This window comes from Triturus cristatus, chromosome 8 (genome assembly GCF_964204655.1).
Source record: "Triturus cristatus chromosome 8, aTriCri1.1, whole genome shotgun sequence".
Lineage (NCBI taxonomy): Eukaryota > Metazoa > Chordata > Amphibia > Caudata > Salamandridae > Triturus > Triturus cristatus.
Genome location: NC_140591.1, coordinates 395,948,468 through 395,971,986, shown reverse-complemented (window position 1 = coordinate 395,971,986; position 23,519 = coordinate 395,948,468). Strand labels below are relative to the sequence as shown.

Genomic DNA, 23,519 nt, shown 5'->3' with positions numbered 1-23,519 from the left:
CACAAGAAATACATGCACTCATATTGCATGATGAATGCAAAATTTAACAAGCATTTGCAATGCAATAGGTCTCGCATTTACGCGAGTTTAAGCTATTGGCATTGTAAATGACAATGCCTTTTATTTATGTTTTAAAAACGAAAACAAAAATAAAAGACATTGCCATTTGCAATGTCAATAGCTCAAACTCGTGTAAATGCGAGACCTATTGCATTGCAAATGCTTGTTTTCTGCAGGTATTCTGACTCCTAATTACGGAAGTTGAAATTCGGAGGCTGTTCAGTCTAGCGCTCAGACTTGACTGTTCCCTTTGTCTTTGCGCTATGTAAATAGTCTCTTAACACTGGTAGACACTTGTACTGCCTCTTAAAGCAAAATCTGCTTGAGCCAGATTCCATCTGAATTGGTTTTCGAGGCGCTGTCCAACAATCTTATAGTGGCAGCTGTATCATCCAGTGGAAAGATGTATCGCTTCGTCTTAGAGAAACATGGGTTGTAACTCCTGCAATATATTTTTCTCAGAATTGTCTCAATGAAATCACATGAAACCAACAGACCCCACTGTGCTTCGTCTTCGTTTCCAGAGCTCAACATGGGTATTTGGGTTCGTTTATCTTGTTTGCTGTTATAGTGTTATGTAAGGTTTTGGTACTGGTAAGTGCGTAGTACACATCTCATGCAAGATACACCTGGCTGTTGAAAGGTGGGTCCCATGCAGGGTTGCACCGATATGAAATGCGCTTCACTTTACCTTTCTCTGGCCCTGCTTGGCAACTGAGCTCAAAAAGGAACCATCTTTAATTGTCTCACTGCAATGTAAGTCTGTATCCATTTTACCAAACAAGAGAACGTGTACCACCTGTAGATAGTACCAGGTACTGTTGGGGGACAACCTGGCAAACAAACCACTTTCAACACAAAAACACGTTGTTTTTAAGCCTCTGTGAGATAAAGAGTTCAGGTGCATAGATTTTCTTTATTCTGAAATGTACAAGTTGGGTGATGTCCCTTTTAACACGCATAAGCCTGCTCTTCCCCCTTAACTGTGTTTCGGCCTCCTCAGGGAGCTGCGTGTAACTCAAGCCTGCCTTCCCCGCCCCCTCCCCCTCAGCCACCAGCAGGGCTGCGCTGCGTGTGTGACATTTTTCACGTTCGGTTTCACATAGAGCCGCTTGCAACACAGCCTCAAAGGAGGGCAGGGACAGGCTGCCATGGTAAAGCAGAGGGAAGGTGAGGAGACAACGCCAAGTAGATGTTTGCCCAGTGGAGGCTTGAAAGAGAAGAGAAAATAAACGATAGCATACACAGACCCGCCAACTTGAAAAGCCAAGCGGGGTCGCGCAGCCACGCTAATTACAAACAGATGGCCCCTGCGCGCGGGAGCCTGTAATTTAAAATGCAGGAACACCTTAGGCAAATGTAAACAATGCGCGGCCACGCTAATTACAAACAGATGGCTCCTGCGCACCGCTGCGCGCTCCCGCAAGGTGGATGCCACCACAAGCACGAGTGCTTGAAAAGAGCTGACCGATTTCTAAAGGTCATCTCCTAGGGCAACGCATGCGCGCTGCGCTAGGCTCGACCTAAAAAGTGGTTTCCAGGACTGAAGCCGTGAGAGCATGCAAACTATCCAATTAAACCAGTGTTAAAAAAAACTATGCTAGAGGGGAAGCGCAAACACAAGAATAGAAACTAAGGAAATAAGATGTAAACAAATGAGATGGACAAGAAGGCCAACAAATGGTCAGCAAAGGGCAGACACAAAGCACAATGTAAGTATTGGTATTGCTCAAAATTGGTTTTTACATCAGACAGCTAGAAGCTGTTGCCAGGTGAGACCTAAAAATCCGAGGAACAGCATCTTTTTCTTTTTAACAAATTAAGCTCCACTTCCACACACATTCTCACATCACGTTTTTCTTACACAACCACACAACACTGTCAAACACACACCTTTCTTATCAGGGGCCTCTGCATTCATACAGTCCTAGGGGAACAAAAAATATTAATCCGAGAATTGGACAGTACTGAACAAGTGTATACTGACATGGAGGGACGAGCTGCTGAAAACCCCTTACTCCGCTATCAGTGACCCGGTTGCGTGAAGACAAGGCCAGGTTGATAGAATGGATGTGCTGCTTAGATTACATGCCCACACACATTCTGAAGGCGATGGGTCCAGCCATCTCCTGGCATGGTTGACTAACAGGGAATCCAAACAGCCCCAGATAGGGACTGGGAGTAGGTTAACTCCACCATCATGGTGCAAGACCTAAAAGCTTTGAAAACACGGCTAGCAGCTAGAAATCCCCCGGGACAGATGGACACCCGGCTGAATTTTACAAGACGTTTGCAAGCTCCTTAGCCCCAAAAGCGACTAAATTATGCTAGGCGGAGACTGAGGCCAGGCACCTCCCGGCCTCGCTGATCTCTTTGCTGAAACCTGAGAAGACCCCACGACCTACCTTCACATCCCCTATAGCTATGGGTGGACGGAACTTGCGGAATTTGAATCTGTGGAATTCCACAGAGTTACATAAAAACTCTGTGAGAGTCTGCGGAGTTCCTCCAATGGATGGAAAAAATTATGCTCATGCTGCAAATTAGCCCCAGAAGGACATTCCATGCTGAAAAATAAGGGCAAACAGCACAGCCATTCGAGTTGATTTTGCCGCCGCTCGAGTAGAAAATATACTCGAGAAGCAACCCCCAGACAGTGACTGCTCGCATTCGAAAATCACGCCAGATGGCTTCCTAAAGACCAGAAATCGCACTAGAAGGTGCCAAATCTCGCTCACCAGCTCGATTGCTGGAGCCTTGCGTTATTCTTCTTGTCATCGTGTTGCTCGAAACTAAAACAAAAATTCCACCATGCAGCGATTGGCGGAATATAGCCAGAATTCTGTATTAAAAGAGTAAAGCGGAGCCACTAAATTCCTCCAATTCTGCGAGCAGAAATAAAAAGTCCACCTGGCCCTGCCTATAGCCATATTAATATGGATTATAAGATCCTCAGTAAGATCATGACTAATTGTATTCAACAAGTGCTCCCACAGCTAATACATTCTGACGAAAACGGGCTTGTCATAGCTAAAATCCTTCTTTGAATATTCGGCGCATCTATCGTATTATGGAGGCCGTCCAAGGGCGGTGGTCACGGGCCGCTGCCCTAGAGCTAGACTTACAAAAGTACTAGACAAGCTCAGTTGGGACTACTTGTTTTGCATGTTGTCCAAATACACTTTTGGTGGCCATATTGTCAGATTGATCAATATACTTTATTTGACCCTACATTTGGAGTCCGACTTGGGGGACAGCTCTCAGTGGCAATGCCAGTCGGCAGGTGCACGAGTCAGGGTGGTATCCTCTCTCCCTCTTATTCGGGTTAGTGATGGAACCATTGGCGGCTTGTGCCAGGCAGGGTGTGTAGAGAGTGGATGATCCCTCTACCGGGTGGAGTCCCCTCATTCTCGTTATATGTTGAAAACCTTTCATTCTATTTCTGTCATTGGACCACTGAAGTATAGCTGGCCTTATGGCAGAGTTTAGGGTAATCAGGGCTCTGGGTGAGCTGGAATAAAGAGTGCTTATTCCCTTATGCAACTCCGGTGGCTCTAGACTGGGAGGCACTGCATAGCTGGCTGTAGAAGGGTGACGGCGATGGTTTCAAGTGTTTCTGCAAGGAGGCCTGCCCTCCTCCCCTGCCCCCCTCTTGTACTCTGCAGAGGGTTGTGTTTTATTTTTATTTTTTGTTGTGGTCTTTTTTTTTTTTTAAATCGATGGAGCAGCGTTGGTGTCAAGTTTATAACAGACTGAGTTCTGGACACCCAGTCATTGCCAGGATGCCCTGGGGAGTGGCAGTTGGAGATTGTGTGTCATACTGGGCATGACATATCACATCCACTTCAACCTGAGAAACTGCACACACACACTTAGTCACCCATTCTATGGAGCCAGGGGCTCATCATATATGGAACCAGGACACAGTTGCCTATAGTTCTGATTGTTTACTGGAAGGCCTCCTCGACTTCTAGTTATACCATTTTCACGTGGAACGTTTGGGGCATGTAATCTGCCATTAAAAGTCATCAACTTTACTCCTACCTGAAACGCAGAGGTGTCGGCTTTGCTCTCCTACAGGAGACATACTTGGTGAGAAGCGAAGGCTCTAAACTGTAGAGACATTGGAGGGGGCAAGTCTACGCTACGTAGTACACCATTTATGCTAGAGGAACAATGTAATGGATACAAGCATGAGTCCTGTTTGAATGCACCTCCCAGGTGATAGATAAGGAGGGTAAATATGTCATCACCCACAGGATGCTTGACAGGGCCACTTTGGCACTGGTTCGCTTAAATGTCCCTAACGAGAACCAATCGCACTTCTTAGACTCCTTGGCAGCACAGTTGAGCGACTCTGCCACAATGGCCCGATACTGAGAGGAGGCTTCAACTGTGTAACAGACACTGTACTAGATCGTTCTGCTCCCCCTGCCATATTACCTGGTGCACAGAGTAGAAATCTCCTTCCGGAAACGTGGACAGAATAGGGATCTTCAAGACCCATGAAGAAACAGAAACAGTTTGGTGAGGGAATACTCATACTACTCCCTGGACCATGACTCAAATGTTTGACTAGATAGGCTGTCGGTATATCGCCAGGTGGAGGGCATGATTACACATATGGAATACTTAGATTGCACAGTATCGGAACATAACCCACTAGTACTGAGACACAGATGGGGGAAGATATTGCCTGCGATCCCCACCTGGAGACTACATCTTGATCTGCTGCAAGACCCAGTGTTTAGGGACTCCATAGCTGACACAATCAGGGAGTACTTCCAACATAATGTTCGCACCGCACATACACATACGGTATAGGAGGTTTTCAAGGCTGTGATCAGAGGCCATAGTATGGCTAAACAAGTAGGTGTAAGTAAAACATTAGAGGTGGAGCACACCCAACTAGAGAACACACGTTAGGACCTGGAGAGCTGCATACTAACAGACCCGTTCCACCACAAACTTAATGGAGATGCAAGGCCAACATGCAAACAGTGAGAAGGCTGGGGCATTTTTCCTACAAGGATACGTAACTAGGTCACATGTTGAGAGGGGCAGAGCAGGCAGGCTCTTGTCTTGGCTGGTCAGCTCAGAAAGGGGTGAATGAGGGATGCGGGTACTTAGAGACTCCAGAGGGGTTTTGCAACATTCACACACACCCATGAAATCGTTGTGCAGCATTAAAGAGCTCTATATAGTGGAGTGTGCCAGATCACAGAGAAAGTTATAGAAAACTTCCTGGGTAGGACAAGATTGCTCACTGTCCCAGACGAAGGTCTGGCAGACACTGGGACAACCGATCACATAGCAAGAAATTCAGGGGGCTGGTGGGGGGGGGGGGAGAAGCAAAGAGTATGCGACCGGGAAGACTCCTGATCTGGACAGACTCTCTGCAGAGTTCTACCAGACATATGCCCCTCTTCTTGTCCCCCAGTTGGTATAAATGTATAGAGTACCCTTGAAGGATGGCACACTATCACTCTCTTGTAGGGAGGCCTTGTTGATTCCCATCCCAAAGCCACGTAAGAACCCAGAAGACACTTCTGCTTAGAGCCCATTGTCGATGCTAAACCTTGACTGTAAAATACTTAGCAAAATGTTGGCCTGCCGCCTGCAACCTCACCTGCAACATCTGATCCATGAGGACTAAAATGCATTCAACCCACAGCAAATCACATATTTAAATATTAGACAGATCTTACATATTCTGAATGAGACCCCAAAGGACGGCTTTGCAGAAGCTGTGGTGCTCACTGTCGATCTCCGTAAGGCCCTCAACACCATCTAATGGTGCTACTACACGCATGCAGTAATGAACCGTATGAATCTAGGAACATGGTTAGAAAATGGATAACACTCTTATATGCTGTGGCACACATTAGAGTCAAGGTAGGACAAAGGATATCGAATACCTTTGAGATACAAACGGAAACCCAGCAGAGGTGGCTGCTATCACCCTTACTGTTCACGTTGGCCATTGAACCTTTCGCAAATGTCATCAGAAATGAAAACCATGGAAGGGCAATTCTGCTGCACGATAGAGAACACATCATCTCACTCTATATGGATGATATGCTCTTATTTCTTAGAGATGCAGACAAGGAGTGAACTGGAGCATCCAAATGCTGCAGCTTTTGGGCCCAAGTGATTGATCTATGCACTAACTGGAAGAGACGTTATCTTCCCAGTGTTCGGGGCCCTGCAAACAATCCCATCAGTAGTCAGGAAACAAATTATTAAATGGGAGCCACATATGCTACAATATCTGGGACTCAAAATCTATCACCATGACGGGAAAATTAGGGAGAGTAATTTTGGTGGGGCCTTGCACTCCTTGAGGAGCAATGTTGCATTTGGCATACATTGAAGTTCCCTATCATGGCACGAATAGCGCTCAGATGATTGTGCAGCCACAAGTACTCTACCTATTTGCGAATCTTCCCATCTGGATCACCCAAGTTTGGTCTGGTCTTTGGGCATGCTAATGCGACACTTAATATGGGATGGAGGTCGATGTAAGGTTACTAACAGGTTATACAATGCACAAACAGGCAGGGAGGTCTGGGAGCCAGACTTTGAGTTATACTGCCTTGCAGCCCAGCAATAATTGTTGGCCCACTGGGTAGCGAGTCACCAAACAGAGGAGCTGGGAAGGAATGGCCTGTGATGGCGAGAAGGGGCTCTAGTGGCCCCCCTGATGGGGGCTTGCATCTTTCTAAAATGCCCACCTAAAATGCTAAGCTTGGCGTTGTGCTCCTAGGGGAAATTCCTCAAATGAACTACCCGTTTCCCACCGTATACACCGGCGATATCACGGGTCAGCCTACCTGCCCCAACGGGCCTTTTTTTAATGGCATGCAGGCTGTCGGCATTGGATGAAGGCATACCTGCTTACAGTGGGGGACTGTTATGAGGCGTGGAAGCGGCAATTCCTTGAAATACTCACCACGGAGGGGGGGGCCTCCCGAACTCGCAGTTCCTGGTATATGAGGCAGTGGCACTGTAGAGCGTAAGGAGCCACTGACACGCAAAGCACTGCAGGTCCGCCTTACACTTGGAGACGGTCGTAAATTAGTGTCATGGCTTTACAAATCGGCCCTTACATATGAACAAAGCTGACTTAACACAACGCAAGCAAAGGTGGGAGAATGGAATAGGCCAAGAGGTGCGGGACAAAGATTGGGATAGAATTCGGGAACATACACACTTAGGGGCCTATTACTTTCTGACTCACATGGTAGGTTTCAAATCTGACAGCCTTATAATGGTAAAGGCTGTTGGTCGGACCAGCTGGCTTACGACGGGCTCAAGGACCCGGTCGGTCAGTCGGAGGCCACTTATAATCCCCTATGTACGGCATTTACGCCGTGGGTATTATGATATTGCTTTCCGACAGGTTTTTCATCTCGGGCATTCCAACATGAAAAGCCTGTGGTCAAGTGACTTTGGGGGCCCCCAGAGACGCCCCCATGTATCCGCAGGCTCTGGTTGGGAGCCTGGGGGCACCTATGGTGCCCCCCTGTAAATCCCAGCACCGGGTGGCAGGCACCATGAGGTGCCTGCCACGTGGTGCAGGGATTTACACAGGTTCCCATTTCTCCATGGGAGCTTGTGCTACGGCCGGTTTACGGCCACAGCATAAGCGATCATAGGAAAATGAGAGTATGTGCGGTCGCATTGTAATGGCGATGTCAGGACTGCTGACCGGAGGTCATTCCTGGGACCGCGGCAATGTCAGGAGGACATGAGTCCGCCCGACATCGTAACCAGGCCCCATGTCTCTTGAAAATACCAGATTTTGCTACACTCAGATTAACCACCTTCATACGTTCTACCTCACACCACACAAACTAAACAGGATCCATGGGACAGACGATAAGACATGCCCAAGATGCAATAAATCCCATGCTGATTTTTTACATATGACATGGGCTTGTCCTTGAATAGCACAATTTTGACACGCTGTATTAGATGAGCTGGAACAAACCTTGTGGCGCACTGACCTGAAATTGGAAATATGCTCATTAGGTTTAAACCCCATCTCCCGATTGGCAAGAGTAACAATAAAGTTCTTGAATCTAGTCCTGGTCCTTGTTAAAAGGGCAACTGCAATGCACTGAAGAACACCTCATTGCAGTTGGAAGGGAGCGGTTGAATGCTGAGCGCTGGTGGAAGAGTCAGTTCTCAGAGACGAAGAATGTAGGAACCTGTGCAGCCACCCAATTCCAGACGAATGGGCTACTACCCTGATGACCTTTATGAGAGTGGAAGCTGCTGAACCTGTAATTTCTGGTCTAGATAGAACTGGAGCCAAGGCCACCACGGAGTGTGAGATATTAGAAATACAACACCACGGGGGAGGAGCCTAGCGCTTGACCAAGATGGCCGCGTGAGCTCTGAGCTCCCGAGACCCTCGCGCCCTCCGTCGACTATCCTGTCTCTAATCCTGTCGGTATGCATGGCATCGTGTGGATGACCTGTCAGGGAGGCGATTGATGCTACCCGCGGTCGGATCGCCCACCGGGAACCGGACTTATGCCTGGCGGAAGATTGCGGCCTATCTCCGAGGGATGCCAGGGGCTAGAGTTGGCAGGATGCCCGACTTCTAGTTGAACAACAACGGCCAGGCGAGGTGTGAACTGTCGGGCGGAGGTCCCCGTCCTTTCACTTTCGCTTTCTCTCCCTTTGTCAGCCCTGCCCCTGGAGAGCTCTTGGTGGCTTTATTACCCTATGGACGCTCTGCAGGCTACTCTGGTGGCCCACTGCAGAACTGATCACCCCTGATTCCTTTCATTGAGAGGGACCCGTTTTATCTGAACCGACCTGCATGGTATCAACTATGTCGGGCAAAGCAGAGGTGGATCGGCTGAAGGCTAAGTCTACCAGGCGGGGAGCCTATACCCAAGTCAATAGTATGGACCGCTATGCTCTGCAGAAGGGATCACCGAGTGGGTCGAGCCAGTCGCCGGATACCCAGAAGGAGGCCTCGCCTTTGGCCCCGGAGCTCTCACTACAGGATGTCATGGGCGCGCTCGAAGGGATGCAGACCTCGATTGGGAGACAGTTTGATGCCCTGGCGCATAAGGTGGATGCCATCTTGGTGGAGGTTAACCTGATCCGTGCGGACTTGGGCAAAACGAATGAACGGGTTAGGGCCCTGGACCTCAAGACCACGGGCCTCACCGATGATGTCACGGAACTGCAGATCGAGGTTCGTAAGCTGAGGACCGAGAGTGATCTCGCCGCCCGCCGGCTGGAGGATTTTGAGAGCCGGGCCAGGCGAAACAACGTGCGCGTCACCGGGGTCCCGGAGTCCTCGGATGAGGCCTCGGTTGACCTGCTTGTCGAGGACTTGGTGCTTAATCATCTGAAGCCTAAGGGTCTTGGAAAGTTCTTTGCGGTTGAAAGGGCCCATAGAGTGCCGGGTGGGAGGCCCAAGGTGGGTGCCCCACCGAGGCCGATTGTCGCTCGGCTCTTTCATTTTCGAGATCGGGACGCTATCCTGCAAGCATCGAGGGTGACGGGCCCGGTCCCCTTCCAGAACGCGTCGGTGAATTTCTACCCGGACTTCACCCAGCAGGTGCAGAGGCAGAGACAGGGCTTTCTGGGGGTGAAGAGGCGGCTCCGGGAGAGGGATCTCAAGTATGCCATGCTCTTCCCTGCCAGACTACGTGTGGTGCACGAAGATCGGACATTCTTCTTTGACTCTCCTGTCATGGCCGATGAATGGCTGGACGCTTTGCCCCGGCGACGGACGGGGGAGGACATTGCCGAGGATGGGGACAGTGGCCGGGATGGGCAGGGCTGATTTCTCGGAGCCGGTCTGACTCGATTTGGCTATATTTGAAGTCTTCAATAGAGTGCAGTCAATGCGGAGGGCGGCGGGAGGACGAGGGGTGCTCTTTTCCTCCCTTAGGGTACTTTTTGTAGATTTTTGGGGTTTTTGTAGGGCGACAGGCACACTGCAAGTTGGGGGGGCTTTGTAAGCTGCCGCAGGGGTGCAGGGTGGGGGGGGTTTCTGGGATTTTGGGTTTGTTGTTGGGGGGTCTAGTTCTGCAAGGCATGATGATTCTTTCCAGGACTGTTCCATGGTGGCTCTTCGGGAGTGGGGTGGGCCTCTTTACGTTCGAGGATGGGGGGTAGGGGTTTAAGTGTTATAAGCTGGAATGTTAATGGTTTGGGGGATCGCATTAAGCGTGGGATTGTTTTGCAATTCTTGAAACGGTCAATGCCGGATGTTGCCTTGCTGCAGGAGACGCACCTTATTGGTAATACGTGCTATGCTCTGAATAGGAAGGGTTATAAATTCATAGCACATTCGGGATTCTCCTCTGGGTCCAGGGGTGTGGGCATCCTAGTCAGAGCCTCGCTACCATTTGAGGTGGACTCCACCATTGTTGATGATAGGGGGAGGTTTGTGGCGGTGGCGGGGCGGTGGGAAGGAAGAACTTTGGTCTTAGTTTTGGTTTATGTCCCGCCGGCCCTGCAGGCCTCCACGTTCACAGATCTGGGTAGGGCCCTGCTGGATCTCCCGGGAGGTATGCTTGTGGTGGGAGGGGATTTCCTGTTGGCTCCGGCCTGCTGGATAGATACCCGCCCAGAGACACAGGGGGGGCTCAGAAGTGGCTCCCAGACTTCCTAAACACGCTTGGCCTGATAGACTGCTGGAGGCTCCGGCACCCCACACAGAGCCAATACACGTTCCACTCCGGGGCACATGGTAGTCTTTCCAGGATTGATTACCTACTCACTCTGGCTGCGCATGCCTCATTGGTCTCCGAGGTAAGGCACATGGCGCGTGGTATATCTGACCATTCGCCGGTGTGGATCCGGCTGGATCTAGGTCGGGAGGGAGGAGGAAGGGTGGCCCCTATCAACCCGTGGTATTTCCGAGACCCCAAGATGCGCAGCGCGCTGGTAAAGAAAGTAGATAATTTTTTCAAGGATAATCAGGGATCCGTGGACTCGGCAGTGTCGCTGTGGGAAGCATTTAAGACCGTGCTCCGAGGGGAAGCCCTCTCCCTAGTAGTAGCTGCAAAGCGGCGGAGAGATGGCGAGGTTCTGCAGGTTGAGGAGGAGATCGCGGCTCTGGAGGGAGCGTTGGAGGAGGAGGTTACAGAGTCCTCACTGCATGAGCTTTGCTTGAAGCAAGCTGAGTATAAGGACCTGGTGATGAACGCCGCTAAGACCCTCAGTAGGGAACAGCAGGGCCGATTGTATGATGTTGGTGACAAGGCAGGGAAACTCCTGGCTTGGCTGGACAAAAAAGAACGGGTCAATAGAGTTGTGCCAGAGTTGACGGGAGAGGCGATTGTGGAACCTGAGAGGATTGTACAGTGTTTCTCGGACTATTTCTGTAGGGTTTATGCCTCAGTGTCGGATAGGCCGCCCGAGGACTCGTCTGACCTCCTCCGTGATATCGAGTTGCCCTGTCTCTCTGACATAGATAGGGACGATCTAGATGGTGACATAACGGTTGACGAGGTGGCGGGGGCTATCCGCGCGTTAAACTCGGGCAAGGCCTCGGGACAGAACGGCTTGCCGGTCGACCTGTACAAGCTATTTCCGGATAGGGTCGCCCCTCACCTGCGCGCCATGTTTATGGAGGCGCGGGGGAGTGGGACCCTCCCGTTGGACCAGCGACTGGCGACGATCGTGGTTATACACAAAGAGGGCAAACCCCGAGATAAGTGCGCCTCATATAGGCCTATCTCACTTCTTAACGCAGAGCCGAAAATTCTGGCTAAAATCCTGGCGACTCGATTGATTAGGGTACTCGGTGATTTGGTCCACCCCGATCAATCCGGCTTCATCCCGCACCGAAACACAGCGTTAAATCTTCGGCGCCTTCATGGTGTGATCGCCAGGGCGGGCACACTGCGTGAACCAGCTATTGTGGCGTCTCTTGACGCCACGATGGCATTCGACACGGTGGAATGGGCATATTTGTGGGCCGCGCTGACCAAGTTCGGCTTTGGCCACGGTTTTGTGAGTTGGGTGAGGTTGCTGTATGAGGGGCCACTTGCGAGTGTGGTGGTGAATGGTCGGGCGTCGACTCCGTTTCAGCTTGGGAGGGGTACTCGGCAGGGTTGTCCCCTGTCGCCTTTGTTGTTCGCCCTCGCCCTTGAGCCGCTGGCTGCGTGGATACGTTGGCACCCGGATATACGGGGCCTTAGATGGTCGCCTGAACACGAGGACCGTATTTCGCTCTATGCCGATGATATCCTGCTGTATCTTGCCTCACCCAAGAAATCACTTATAGTGGTCTGTGACGTACTCACATCTTTTGGTAGGAATTCGGGTCTTGTTATCAACTGGAGTAAATCATATTTGTATGTTCTTAGTGGCGAGGTTCCCCCGATCCCTAGAACATGTTCGATACAGGTCGCTCAGCAGGGTTTCGTGTATTTGGGGATTTTTATCTCCATGGACTCTGCTGTGCGATATGAGAAGAACCTGCTCCCCCCCCGGCACGCCTGAGGCGGGATGTTGAAGGCTGGCGGAGGCTGCCGCTCTCCCTCGTTGGGCGTGCGGCCCTGTTCAAAATGATGTCGCTTCCCCGCTTCCTCTACGCACTGCAGAATACTTTGGACTGGGTTCCGGCCAAATACTTTCGGGAGGTCGAAGGCCTCCAACGAACGTTGCTTTGGGATGGGCGGCCGCGAATAGCTATTGCAAAGTTGACGCTTCCATGGTACGACGGGGGCATTGCGCTCCCAGACATCCGATGGTACTATTGGGCCACCCAGCTGAGTGCGATTAATCATGGGTTTTATGGCCCTGCTCTCAGCCCTGGGTATGCCATGGACAGGTGGTTGCTGCGTGGTGGTAACTATTACAGGGCGTTGTATTCGCGGTCCCTGGACTCGTCCCTCACGGGGCCCACTGGTGTGGCGGTGCGAGTGTGGAAGATGGCAACTGACTCGCTGGGCTGGAAGGATAGGCTCACCCTCGCTACCCCGCTGTTTGAATCTGAGAGACTGGGTAGGCTTTGGCACACAAAAGGCTTTGACAAATGTGACTTGATCGGCATCTCCAGGGTCGGAGATGTCCTGATTAAGGGGAGGGTGAAGTCCTTTGAAGAGTTGCAGAACGAGTATGAGCTGGGGCCATCTGAGTTTTTCCGCTATATTCAGGTGTGTCACGCCCTCCGATCAGTCCTCATAGAGGGTGAGAAGGTGCCTGAGTCCTCTCCTTTGGAGGACCGGGTCCTTGATGGCCATATGCCCGAGAGCACGATTTCGCTCATCTATAAGAAACTGATCAACGTCCGGGCGGATATGCTTCTGGGGTTGAGGGACCAGTGGGCTAGGGATGGCCTCGAGTTGGATGACGAGGATTGGCAGTCTGCTGTTTCCTCTCCTAAGGAGGTTGCGATCCCGTCGCGTCTGAGGCTGGTGCAGCTTAAAATACTGCATCGAGTGTATGTGACGGGGCCAAGGCTGGTTCACATGGGATTCTCGGAGGACGGCCTATGCAGGAGGGGATGTGGTATGGTGGGTACTTTCCTGCATATCATTTGGGAATGTGGTGTCATCACGGAATTTTGGAGGAGAGTCGATGCAGTGATGGGGGAGGTAACGGGCATTGCTGTGCAGCCGGAAGCGCGGTGTTGTCTCCTGAATGTCTGGGGGCCCACTGATCATAATGCGGCGCAGACCCAATGGGTGACTCTGGGCAACATGGTCGCTAAGAGAGATATCGCGCGATTGTGGGGCTCCGCGGGGCCCCCCACATTGACCGCGTGGAAAGAAAATATGGACTGGAGTATGTTAAGGGAGAAGACGGTCTATTGCGCTAGAGGCCGCCCCCGGAAGTGGCATGCCATCTGGGGACGGTGGAATCAATACAGGGGGGGAATATGTCTTGCCCCGGATCTGGATCCTCCCGAGGAACAGCTTTCCTCCTAACCTTCTTTTCAGCTCAGTATGGTTTATGGACTTTTTGGCCTCTGCTGTCCCTCTTCTTCCTCTTTACTCTGTACTGTAACTGTTAGATGAGTGGGGTCCGGCCTCCCCTGGGGGGCTTCATCATGGGCTTTCAGTGTTCTTGCCTTGCTGGGGTTTGTGGTGTGTTTTTTGTGTTTAATTAAAATTGAACCTTTGCACTTCTCCTTTCGAGGTACTGGGGACGCATCTCTGTTTCTATATATCGATGCTGCCGAACCTCCGGGTTGTCGGCTGAATAGCTGTGTCCTGATTTTTGAAAATAAAGGTTTTTAAAAAAAAAAAAAAAAAGAAATACAACACCACGGACACGGAACAAAATACAGCCTATTTGCTCTGCATTCTGTCCATCATCTGTGTGTCTTTTGCTTTCTCGCCCTAAGTGCGCCGGGTATGCCCCCGGGTTCCCTGTGCCACTGGAGTAAAGCTAGCCTGGCTGATGAGGAGTGATTCCCCAAAACCTTTCCCAGGATGCTTGTTTCCGGTCCAGGGAGGACGGACCTGGCTTGGCAGTTCGGGCTGGATTGTTCCAATGAGGCACAGGGTCAAGACTGATCTGCATGTGGCTGGGTCTAAAAACTGGGGTGGCATAGTGAACAAAAAAACTATGGATTTACCCCACATCTATTGACTGGGGGTGAATGTTTGATTTGCTCTGCATTCCATCCATCATCTATGTGTCTTTTGCTGAAATGCAAGTATGCCCCAATACGAGTTAATAGGTAACAGCTTTGCTAGCGATCTCTTGGTTTACAGGGATAGAGGTTTCTGTAAGTTGCCCATACCAGGGTCTTAAAATTAGAATATTGAAGGTAAGATCTGCAGGAGACAATGTTCTATTTTCATTGTGCCAAGAGGCCAGACCAGCTATACGTTGCATGTTTGGAAAGTTAAGCAAATATTGTTTAGCCCAGATTTTTTATGTTTCCAAGAGATCCTATTAAATAGTTTAAAGTTACTTATCAGTCTTTGGATGAAGAAAAGCTGAGTGGGCCTGGACTCTTAATCTCCATTGTGAGGTAGGCCCCAGACCTCATGGAGGTTAGGCCGTGGGCCTAGAATAAATGCACAACTCAGACACAGTGTTAAGGTTTCGCTTGGTAACGCAGATCCAAGTAGCTCACGCTCTTTCTCCTTTTATTGCCCTACCCACGTCACCCAGAATACTTATCACGTGCATAGGCTCATTAAAGTGTCCTTGTGTAACGTAACTAGAGCTCATGTAAAGCGCTTCAAAACTTCGGCTCGAGTTTGCGCTATATAAATCTGCCTAAAAAAAAAAGTGAAATGACCTGTCCCTGTTCCAATACAGGGAGAGGCATACTGTAAACAGCACTGCAGGTGGGACCTGTAGCTTTGAAGCACAGCCCTGTGAATGCAGCGCATCTAATGCCCCAAGCACAGCCCTGTGTATCCAGCGCACCTAATGCTCCAAGCACAGCCCTCTGACCGCAGCGCACGTAATGCTCCAAGTTCCGTGCAGCGCGTGCACCAGGTAAAGTTTATAAAGGTGGGGGTGGGGGGTTTCGGTGTTGTTGCAAGGGCAGTTTCATAATCGGGGCAGAAGAGCCTAACCATAGTAGAGAGGGGAAAAGCGCAGGCGTACAGCGGATCAACGGCTGTGCGACGTAAAACACATTGACAAAGCCAATACATTTGGCATAGGTGAAACCTTCTGGCTTTGCCACTCTAACTATTTTGGAGCTTTTTTGCAGAAACTTTTCAGATACTAATTGCTTTCAAATAAAGCCTTTGCATAGCCATACAGAAAAACAACACACAACTAACAAAACAATGTATTGGATTTTAAAAAACTTTAAAAACACATTAACCGCATCACACTACGCACATAATTAATATCATTACAATTGTTTTTTGGGGGACGGGGGTAAACTTACAAATACCACCAACATACACACCATCAAAAAACACTACACACATATACCAACACAACACATCATATCACAACTCACCACTACAATCCAGAGCATGCCACTGCCCTAACGTCACTACACTAAGCACAACTTGCACACAAACTTTACAGTTTTAAACACAGCAGCTACATTAATCTACAACATACCTGAAAAACATTGTCAATATCTCTGGCTAAACACTTCTAAGGTCCCAAAGGCGAGACCTATTGGCTATGCCAATGCTTGTTTAAAGAAGGCCTCGAAACGGGTCTCTATCGGGCTCTGTTTTGTGCCCTGGCACTGGCGGTCTGTTTTTTAGGTCTCGGCTCGAAGGCTGCGCTTGCGCAGTCTCGATCCGAGATTTAATGACTTGGAGAAGAGGGGCTTGAACCCGCCCCTCTTCTCCCCTGTTCTCCATTGGCTGGCCTCTTGAATGCTGGCCAGCCATTGTAGAAGAGGTCCGTCATTCCGATTAGGCCCCGTCCTTTTCGGATTCGGGGCGTGTTTTTTTCAAGAAGTCTAATTATCTCCTCCAGCCAATGGCAAGAGGAGAGAAAAGAAAAACACGCCCCCGAATTCGAAACCGCCGCTGCCTTTCTCCGAGGCATTTCTGCTTCGCCTCGGAGAAAGGCGGCGGTGTTTCTACAGCGCCTATACTCACTGTGAGGTGGCTTAGGGGCTCTCTAAGAAGTCAATGTTGCTTTCCTCCATGGTTCTGAAGTATGTTATGCTCCTTCTTATGCTTCATTTTGGGGTGAATAGCTTTATGTTAATCGAACGTTCTATTTGTTGGGTTTAATGTGTCCACTTTCATTTTAGAATGGCGTCCGGGCGAGTTAAGCGTCGGCCTAGAGTGTAAATAGGGGATAGTCTTTCCTCTCTTTTCATTCTTAGTTGGTTCAACAGTCCGTCTCTGTTTACGTGCAGCAACCCACGTACTACACAGGAGTGGAACTGATAACGCCCAATGATAAGAGAGTGCATGTCATCGAATCAAATGTAACAATAACACAGAAGTTTTAATACACGGAGACATGGCTTTTGCCACGCCACACCAGAGTTAGTCAGTGAACTGGTTCTGTTGTGCCTGAGTTTAAAATGGCCTCGTCCGCGTGCGCAATAAAAACTTGGTTACCCTGCGCGAATGGACGCGGTCGCCATGGTTACCACGGTGTGTGCATATGGTGACCACTTCACTGCGTTTGGGAGTACACGAGATCGCGTGACTATGCCATGCCTTTGGAATGAAGTGATGTAGCAGCGAGAGCTCTTTTCAAGACGGATGCGATTCAGTCTCCTCTGAAATAACCATGCAGGAGCAGGGCCAGTACAAACAACAACCATGGTGAGTTCCCCGACGAATGCCCGCAGAGACCGGTGCACGAATTTTCTGGAGGGTGAACTTTTAAAAAGTCTATAATCATTATGACTACATAGCTTCATCACCTCCTGAACAAAGACTTTTAAATGCTTAATTTTTAGTGATAAATGCAAAGATCTAGAAACAACGGTGCCACTTCTGCTTTGGCTCCCAAGATCAATGTGTATGTGTCTAGATGTATGTGTGTGTGTGTGGTTCTGTATGTGTGTGTGGTTCTGTATGTGTGTGTGTGTATGTGGCTCTGTGTGTGTGTATGTGGCTCTGTGTGTGTGTATGTGGCTTTGTGTGTGTGGCTCTGTGTGTGTGGCTCTGTAAGTGTGGGTGGCTCTGTGTGTGTGTGTGGGAGGCTCTATGTGTGTGTGTGTATATGTGTGTGCCTCTGTGTGTGTGGCTCTGTGTGGGTGGCTTTTTTTGTAGGTGGCTCTATGCGTGGGTGGCTCTGTCTGTGTGGGGGTAACAGTGTGTGTGTAGGTGGCTCTGTGTGGGTGGCTCTATTTGTGTGTGGGTTGCTCTATGTGAATAGCACTTTGTAGGTGGCTCTGTGTGGGTGGCTCTGTGTGTGTGGGTGGGTTTGTGTGTGTGGCTCTGTGTGGGTGCAAATGCAATAGGTCTCGCATTTGAGAGAGATTAAGCTATTGACATTGTAAATAACAATGCCGTTTCTTTAACCCGTTCGACGCGCATGACGGAACGGTTCCGTCATGCACGTCGGTTGGGCTGTGCTTATGACGGAACCGTTCCGTCATGGCCCCGCCCGCGCACGGAACCTTCAGCGTGGCGCGGAAATCCGCGCCGCGCTGAAGGGGTTAAATGTTTTAAAAACAAAAACATAAACAAAAATAATGTCATGAGCAATGCCAATAGCTCTAACTTTAACAATGCCGAGACCATTGCATTGTAAACGCTTGTTTCCGGACTGCAGTGGCAGCAGGCACATCGATGTACACTGCTCACTTCTCGCTAGTGGAGAAGTTACGGCATGACATAATGCCAGGTGAGTGTTGTAGGGGAAGTGAAATCCTTTAACCCCTTCTGTGCCCATGACGAGCTGGACTTGTCATGGGCCGCGGTTGCACTGTGCCCATGACGAGTCCAGCTCGTCATGAACCCCGCCCGCTAATGCAACGCCTGGCACAGGGCGGGGAAAGGGCGTGGCACACAAGGGGTTAAAGAGAGTCATTTTCTCTCTGGATTTCCCTTCTCTTTTTGAAACTCAGGAGCAGCAACATTTTCGTGGTGTCACCAGGGCTTTAAGTGGAAGCTTTTTCAATATTATATACAAGCCATAGTTGCTGCTTATTTATCTTATGCAACTAACAACCATCGACAAAGCCAATAGTCCTACCATATATCTGTATGCAATGACAGAAAAAGCAGCAAGATACAAGTCGGGCAGCACAAAATGCTAATCACAGATTTTTGGCTCACGTGTTTTTAAGTCACGCCCTTAATTACATTGGCCTCGCCCCTTTGAGAGACCCCCCCCCCAGTTTTTTTTTTAGCCTACTTAAAGCCCTGGAGAAGAAGCCAATCGTGGCGGGTTAAACTCTTATATAGAATACTATCGCGAAACGTGGAAAGATTAGTCACCATGAGTAGGAGATTTAATGCGACTAAGACGGCAGGTAGTGGAGGTCTGTCTACGGATACCGAAGTGTCAGTTCCCAAACATAACAAGCACTATCCACGTGTCCGAGGAACAGCCAACATATTTAGGCGAGCGAGGGAAAGGCCGCTGCTGCGCACGAAAAGACAGCATTTGAGCCCAAATCTACCATAGCATCCTAAGTGTGCGCGCGTTTTTAGGGTTCGTGTTTTTTTATTACTGGACTAAAATAAAAGCATTTACCTTGTCATTATCCAGCCGGGTTTCCAGGATCTTGTTTAGTTTTCTTGAAAGGGGGTTGCTACCCTGCGTGGAAGAGCTGCTACCCACGCCGCCTGGGGCGTCTACCGATGACAGGAGAGTCTCGGACATCTCCAAAGCAGTTTAATCAGCAATGACAGCTGGAATTAAGAGTGCATTAAACCATCTCCAGTTTACATTGAGAAAACTAGCCCACTGGTCATACTTCCGGCATCATATCCAACCAGCATAGTAGTTCGCCTCCACGTCAGCTGTTCCGCCTCTGGTTGGGCTTTGACTGGGGGCACGTCACTGTCAGGTTGCAAAGCCACGCCCCTGCTTGTAAACTAAACGGCCATGTTAGAAAGCAAAGTTTCGTGTTTTATTTCACGAATGTAGACGTTCTCCGGAAATATTTTCGAGAAATATTTAGACATTGAACACATTCAATACCTATAACATTGTAAAAATATGTATCCTTTAATAGATATACGGTATTTAAAAATATTTTATATTTAAATATTCGCCGTAAACAAAACAACAAATAGCAAGGTTGCTCATGTGTGCCCAAGTGTCTTTGAAATGACTTAAAATTACGGAAGTCACTAGTGCGGATGCACTGTTTGATCATACGGAAGCGATAAGCCCTAGGTAGTGCCTGGAGTATTTTTCTGCCTGCATTTCTCTGTCTCCCCTGACCTGGAAGTAGACAAGTAGCACAAATGGGTACCACTAGCCAGAGAGACTAGTTTTCTCTCGCCGTTTTACCTAAAGCCTGTGAAGTAAGTGGTTTGTAGAAATAACGCAGGAACCTTTCCAGAAAGTGTAGAAGATTTATTTGTAGAGCGTAGACAAAGCGTACACCACACCAGCTGACCAGACACCAACTGACAAGTCTGGAATGCAGCTTGGGTTAGGAAAAGGCCTTTAGAACACAACACCTATTCTACAGAAACAATGGGGAAGGGACCCAAAGGAAGGGCTAATGAATGATGGAAGGTTGGTAGCCATGTTAAAGAAATAACTTATTTACAACACAACTTCTTCCCTTAGAATTGAAACAAATGAAACAACATGGAGAAAACACACATCTGATACATTAACATAAATAATCATTCAAATAGACAGGAGGTCTGCGAGATCTCACAGCTCTAGCTCCATTAGATTGATGAGAAGCATTAATGTGAGAGACTTGACTCTGCACATCATTGGGGTAAGTGGCATCACCACCACATTCCTCCCTACGACACATTACATCTGAAGAAGAGGTAGAAAACTCCGGGGTGTAGTGTCCTGAGAGATGGGGCACGAGGGCACTAGGACCTCGGAGGAGGTCAGAGTGCCGGACAGGTCACCGGACACCAGTTCCGGTCAGGGGGGAAACACACACACACACAGGAAGCAGGGGACGAGGCAGGACGTGCAGCATGCTGGCTGCACATCACATACAATAAAGAATCGACAACTTACTTGGTGTCGCTGTGATTACTGTGACCGACGCGACGCGACAACTGGCGACGAGGCGGGATCGAAATCCACGCGTCGCGGCGACTGTCGGAGCCCACCCGGTCGCGGAAAGAAGATCGGAGCCAGGAGCCCACCCTGGTCCGAAGTGCCCAGCAAGAAAAGAACATCGTTGCGGGAGCCCACCCCGGCGCTGCTAAGAGAAGTAAGAGCAGCGCGAGACTGAAACTGATCAAGCAACTGAAGGAAAGATTAAAATCCCTCTCGCGCGTGAGTTTCAACGAACTCTCGCGAGAGGTGGCAGCCATTTTGAAGTCAGGCGAATTGAGCCAATCAGCGTCCAAGATAGACGGCGGGCATTTTGAAAGGTCAGGCAAAGTCCCGAACAGCGCGAAATCGCGCGAGAGGGCGGCGGCCATTTTGAAGTCAGGCAATTTGGGCCAATAGCAGCACAGGAAGGCCGGGAGGCCATTTTAAGGTCAGGCAAAAAAGGAAAATTGACAAAAAAAAGGTCTAAATAAAAGAGAAACGACAAGAAAAAGGTGCCAAAGAAGGAAAATAGCACCAGAGGGACAAGAAGGAAGTAAAAAGGAACTAATAAATAAATTAGCAAAATAACAGAAAGGAAGGATATGGGTGACGAAGAGACAAGGAGCACACAAGCTGTGTTCCGCAGGCCACTGCCATTCAACATATCGGAACCGCAAGCAGGCATCAGATGGGAGAGATGGCTACGACAATTTGAACGATACATGCGCGCAACAGACGTCGTAGAGAGCAAACAACTAGATTTGCTGGTCAACCTTGCGGGAGACGAAATAGAAGACCTAATGATGACACTACCGAGTGAAAAAACGGCAGATTATAAAGGCGCGAAAGCGTGCCTCACGGAGAAATTCGACCCCCAACGCAACATTGATTTCGAAAGATACACGTTCCACACAGCATGCCAGCAACCAGAAGAGAGCATGGACGACTTCGCGACAAGGTTGCGGAAGTTGGTGACGTACTGCGAATTTGATAAGTTTGACAATGAAGAAGCAATACGAACGCGCCTCATCGTAGGGTGTTTGTCAGTAGAGTTCAGAGCACGCATCCTAAAGGAACCAACGACACTTGAAAAAATACTGACGATGGCCCGCACAGAAGCACGGGCCACGGACCATGCCAAACAGATACAAATTGGCAAAGAAAAAGGAACAGCGATGGCGCATCGGATGACGGAATATTTCAAAAGGAACGACAACAGGGAGCAACAACATCCCAGGAAACAAGCGGTCACATGTTACAGATGCGGCCTTGACTTCCCACACGTTGGCACCTGCCCAGCAATGGGCCAGAAATGCAGAAAATGCAACGGGAACAACCACTTCGCAAGCACCTGCATGAGCAGGCAATTTAGGAATGAGAGGGGACGAACAGCTAGACCAAGGACAACAGGCACCAGGCATGCCAGACACATGGAGACAGAAGAGAGAGGATCGTCGGATGAGTCGGACGGACAGACGACGGCTGGGAGAGAAGCACGGCTATACCTCATGTCCGACACACCAAAGGAAGGAAGACAGCAGGAACACATCCAGCTGGTGGAGAAAGAGCAAATAAAAAAGACGGCCACAGTAGACATCGACGTCGGGCGCCACAGAAAAAAATTTGTGCTAGACAGTGGTGCCACATGCAACATAATGTGCATGTCAGAATACATGAAGATGAGAACAAAGCCAAAGTTATCGCCATCAAAAGTAGATGTGTTCACGTGGGGTTCAAAGACACCCGTAGAAAACATGGGCAAGTTCACTGAAACATTAACATATCAGGACATGACATATCAAGAAGAAATACACGTCCTGAAAGGGGACATCCCTGCACCCTGCCTGCTGAGCAACGTCACGGCACAAGTCATGGGGCTGTTGGCTATGACATATCACATGACAGAAAAAGAGAACATACTGCAAGAATACCCAGAAATACTGCAAGGACTGGGGAAGCTAAAAGACAAACAGGTTACCCTACACATAAACGAAGCAGTGAGACCAGTGGCACAGCATCACAGGAGAGTGCCAATTCACCTACAACAGCAAGTGGAAGAAGAAATAAAGAACTTACTGCAGCAAGACATAATTGAGCCTGCAGATGGGCCGACACCGTGGGTATCACCGATTGTGGCAGTCCCGAAGAAAAATACGTCCAAAATACGGATCTGTGTGGACATGAGAATACCGAACACTGCAATATCGAGGGAACGTCATCCAGGACTTCACCTGAACGACATGATCAGCCGGTTGACAGGGGCGTGCCGATTCTCAAAGCTAGATCTGTGCAAAGGGTATCACCAACTAGAGCTGGACCAACAATCAAGGTACATAACGACATTCTCCACCCACCTAGGACTATTCAGGTACAAACGGCTCAGTTTTGGTATCTCGTCAGCGGCCGAAATATTTCAGGAGACAATAAGACAGGTGATACGACCAGTACATAACAGTTTCAACTACAGCGACGACATCCTAGTGTTTGGGAAATCGGATGGAGAACATGATAGTGCCCTAAGACAAGTGTGCAAACAACTAAAGCAGGCTGGATTAACACTGAATGGAGAAAAGTGCGAGCTAGGGAGGAGAGAGCTGATCTTCTTCGGACACATATTCTCGGAAAAAGGGATGAGGCCTGATCCCAGCAAAGTGGAGACGCTGAAGAACACAAAGCCACCGTCAGATGTGGCAGAAATAAGATCATTCCTAGGCCTGGCAAGCTACTGTGCCAGATACATACAAGACTTTGCCACGGTGAGCACGCCGCTGAGAGAACTAACAAAACAAGGCCAGAAATTTGTCTGGTCTCAACAATGCAATGAATCGTTCAAAGAGATCAGGAAGGCCGTGATGACTGTGGAGCACCTCGCA

General features: G+C 49.3%; 1 protein-coding gene across 1 annotated transcript in view; it reads right to left on the bottom strand.

Moving 5' to 3' along the window:
- COG6 (component of oligomeric golgi complex 6) overlaps positions 1–19,417 on the bottom strand; it is a 472,069-nt gene extending 452,652 nt beyond the window's left edge. The window contains exon 1 of the mRNA XM_085621768.1: positions 19,156–19,417. Within this exon, the coding sequence (XP_085477894.1) occupies positions 19,156–19,284 (129 nt within the window). The 5' untranslated portion in view covers positions 19,285–19,417. The remainder of the gene's footprint in view (positions 1–19,155) is intronic.
- Positions 19,418–23,519: the final 4,102 nt, after the last annotated feature.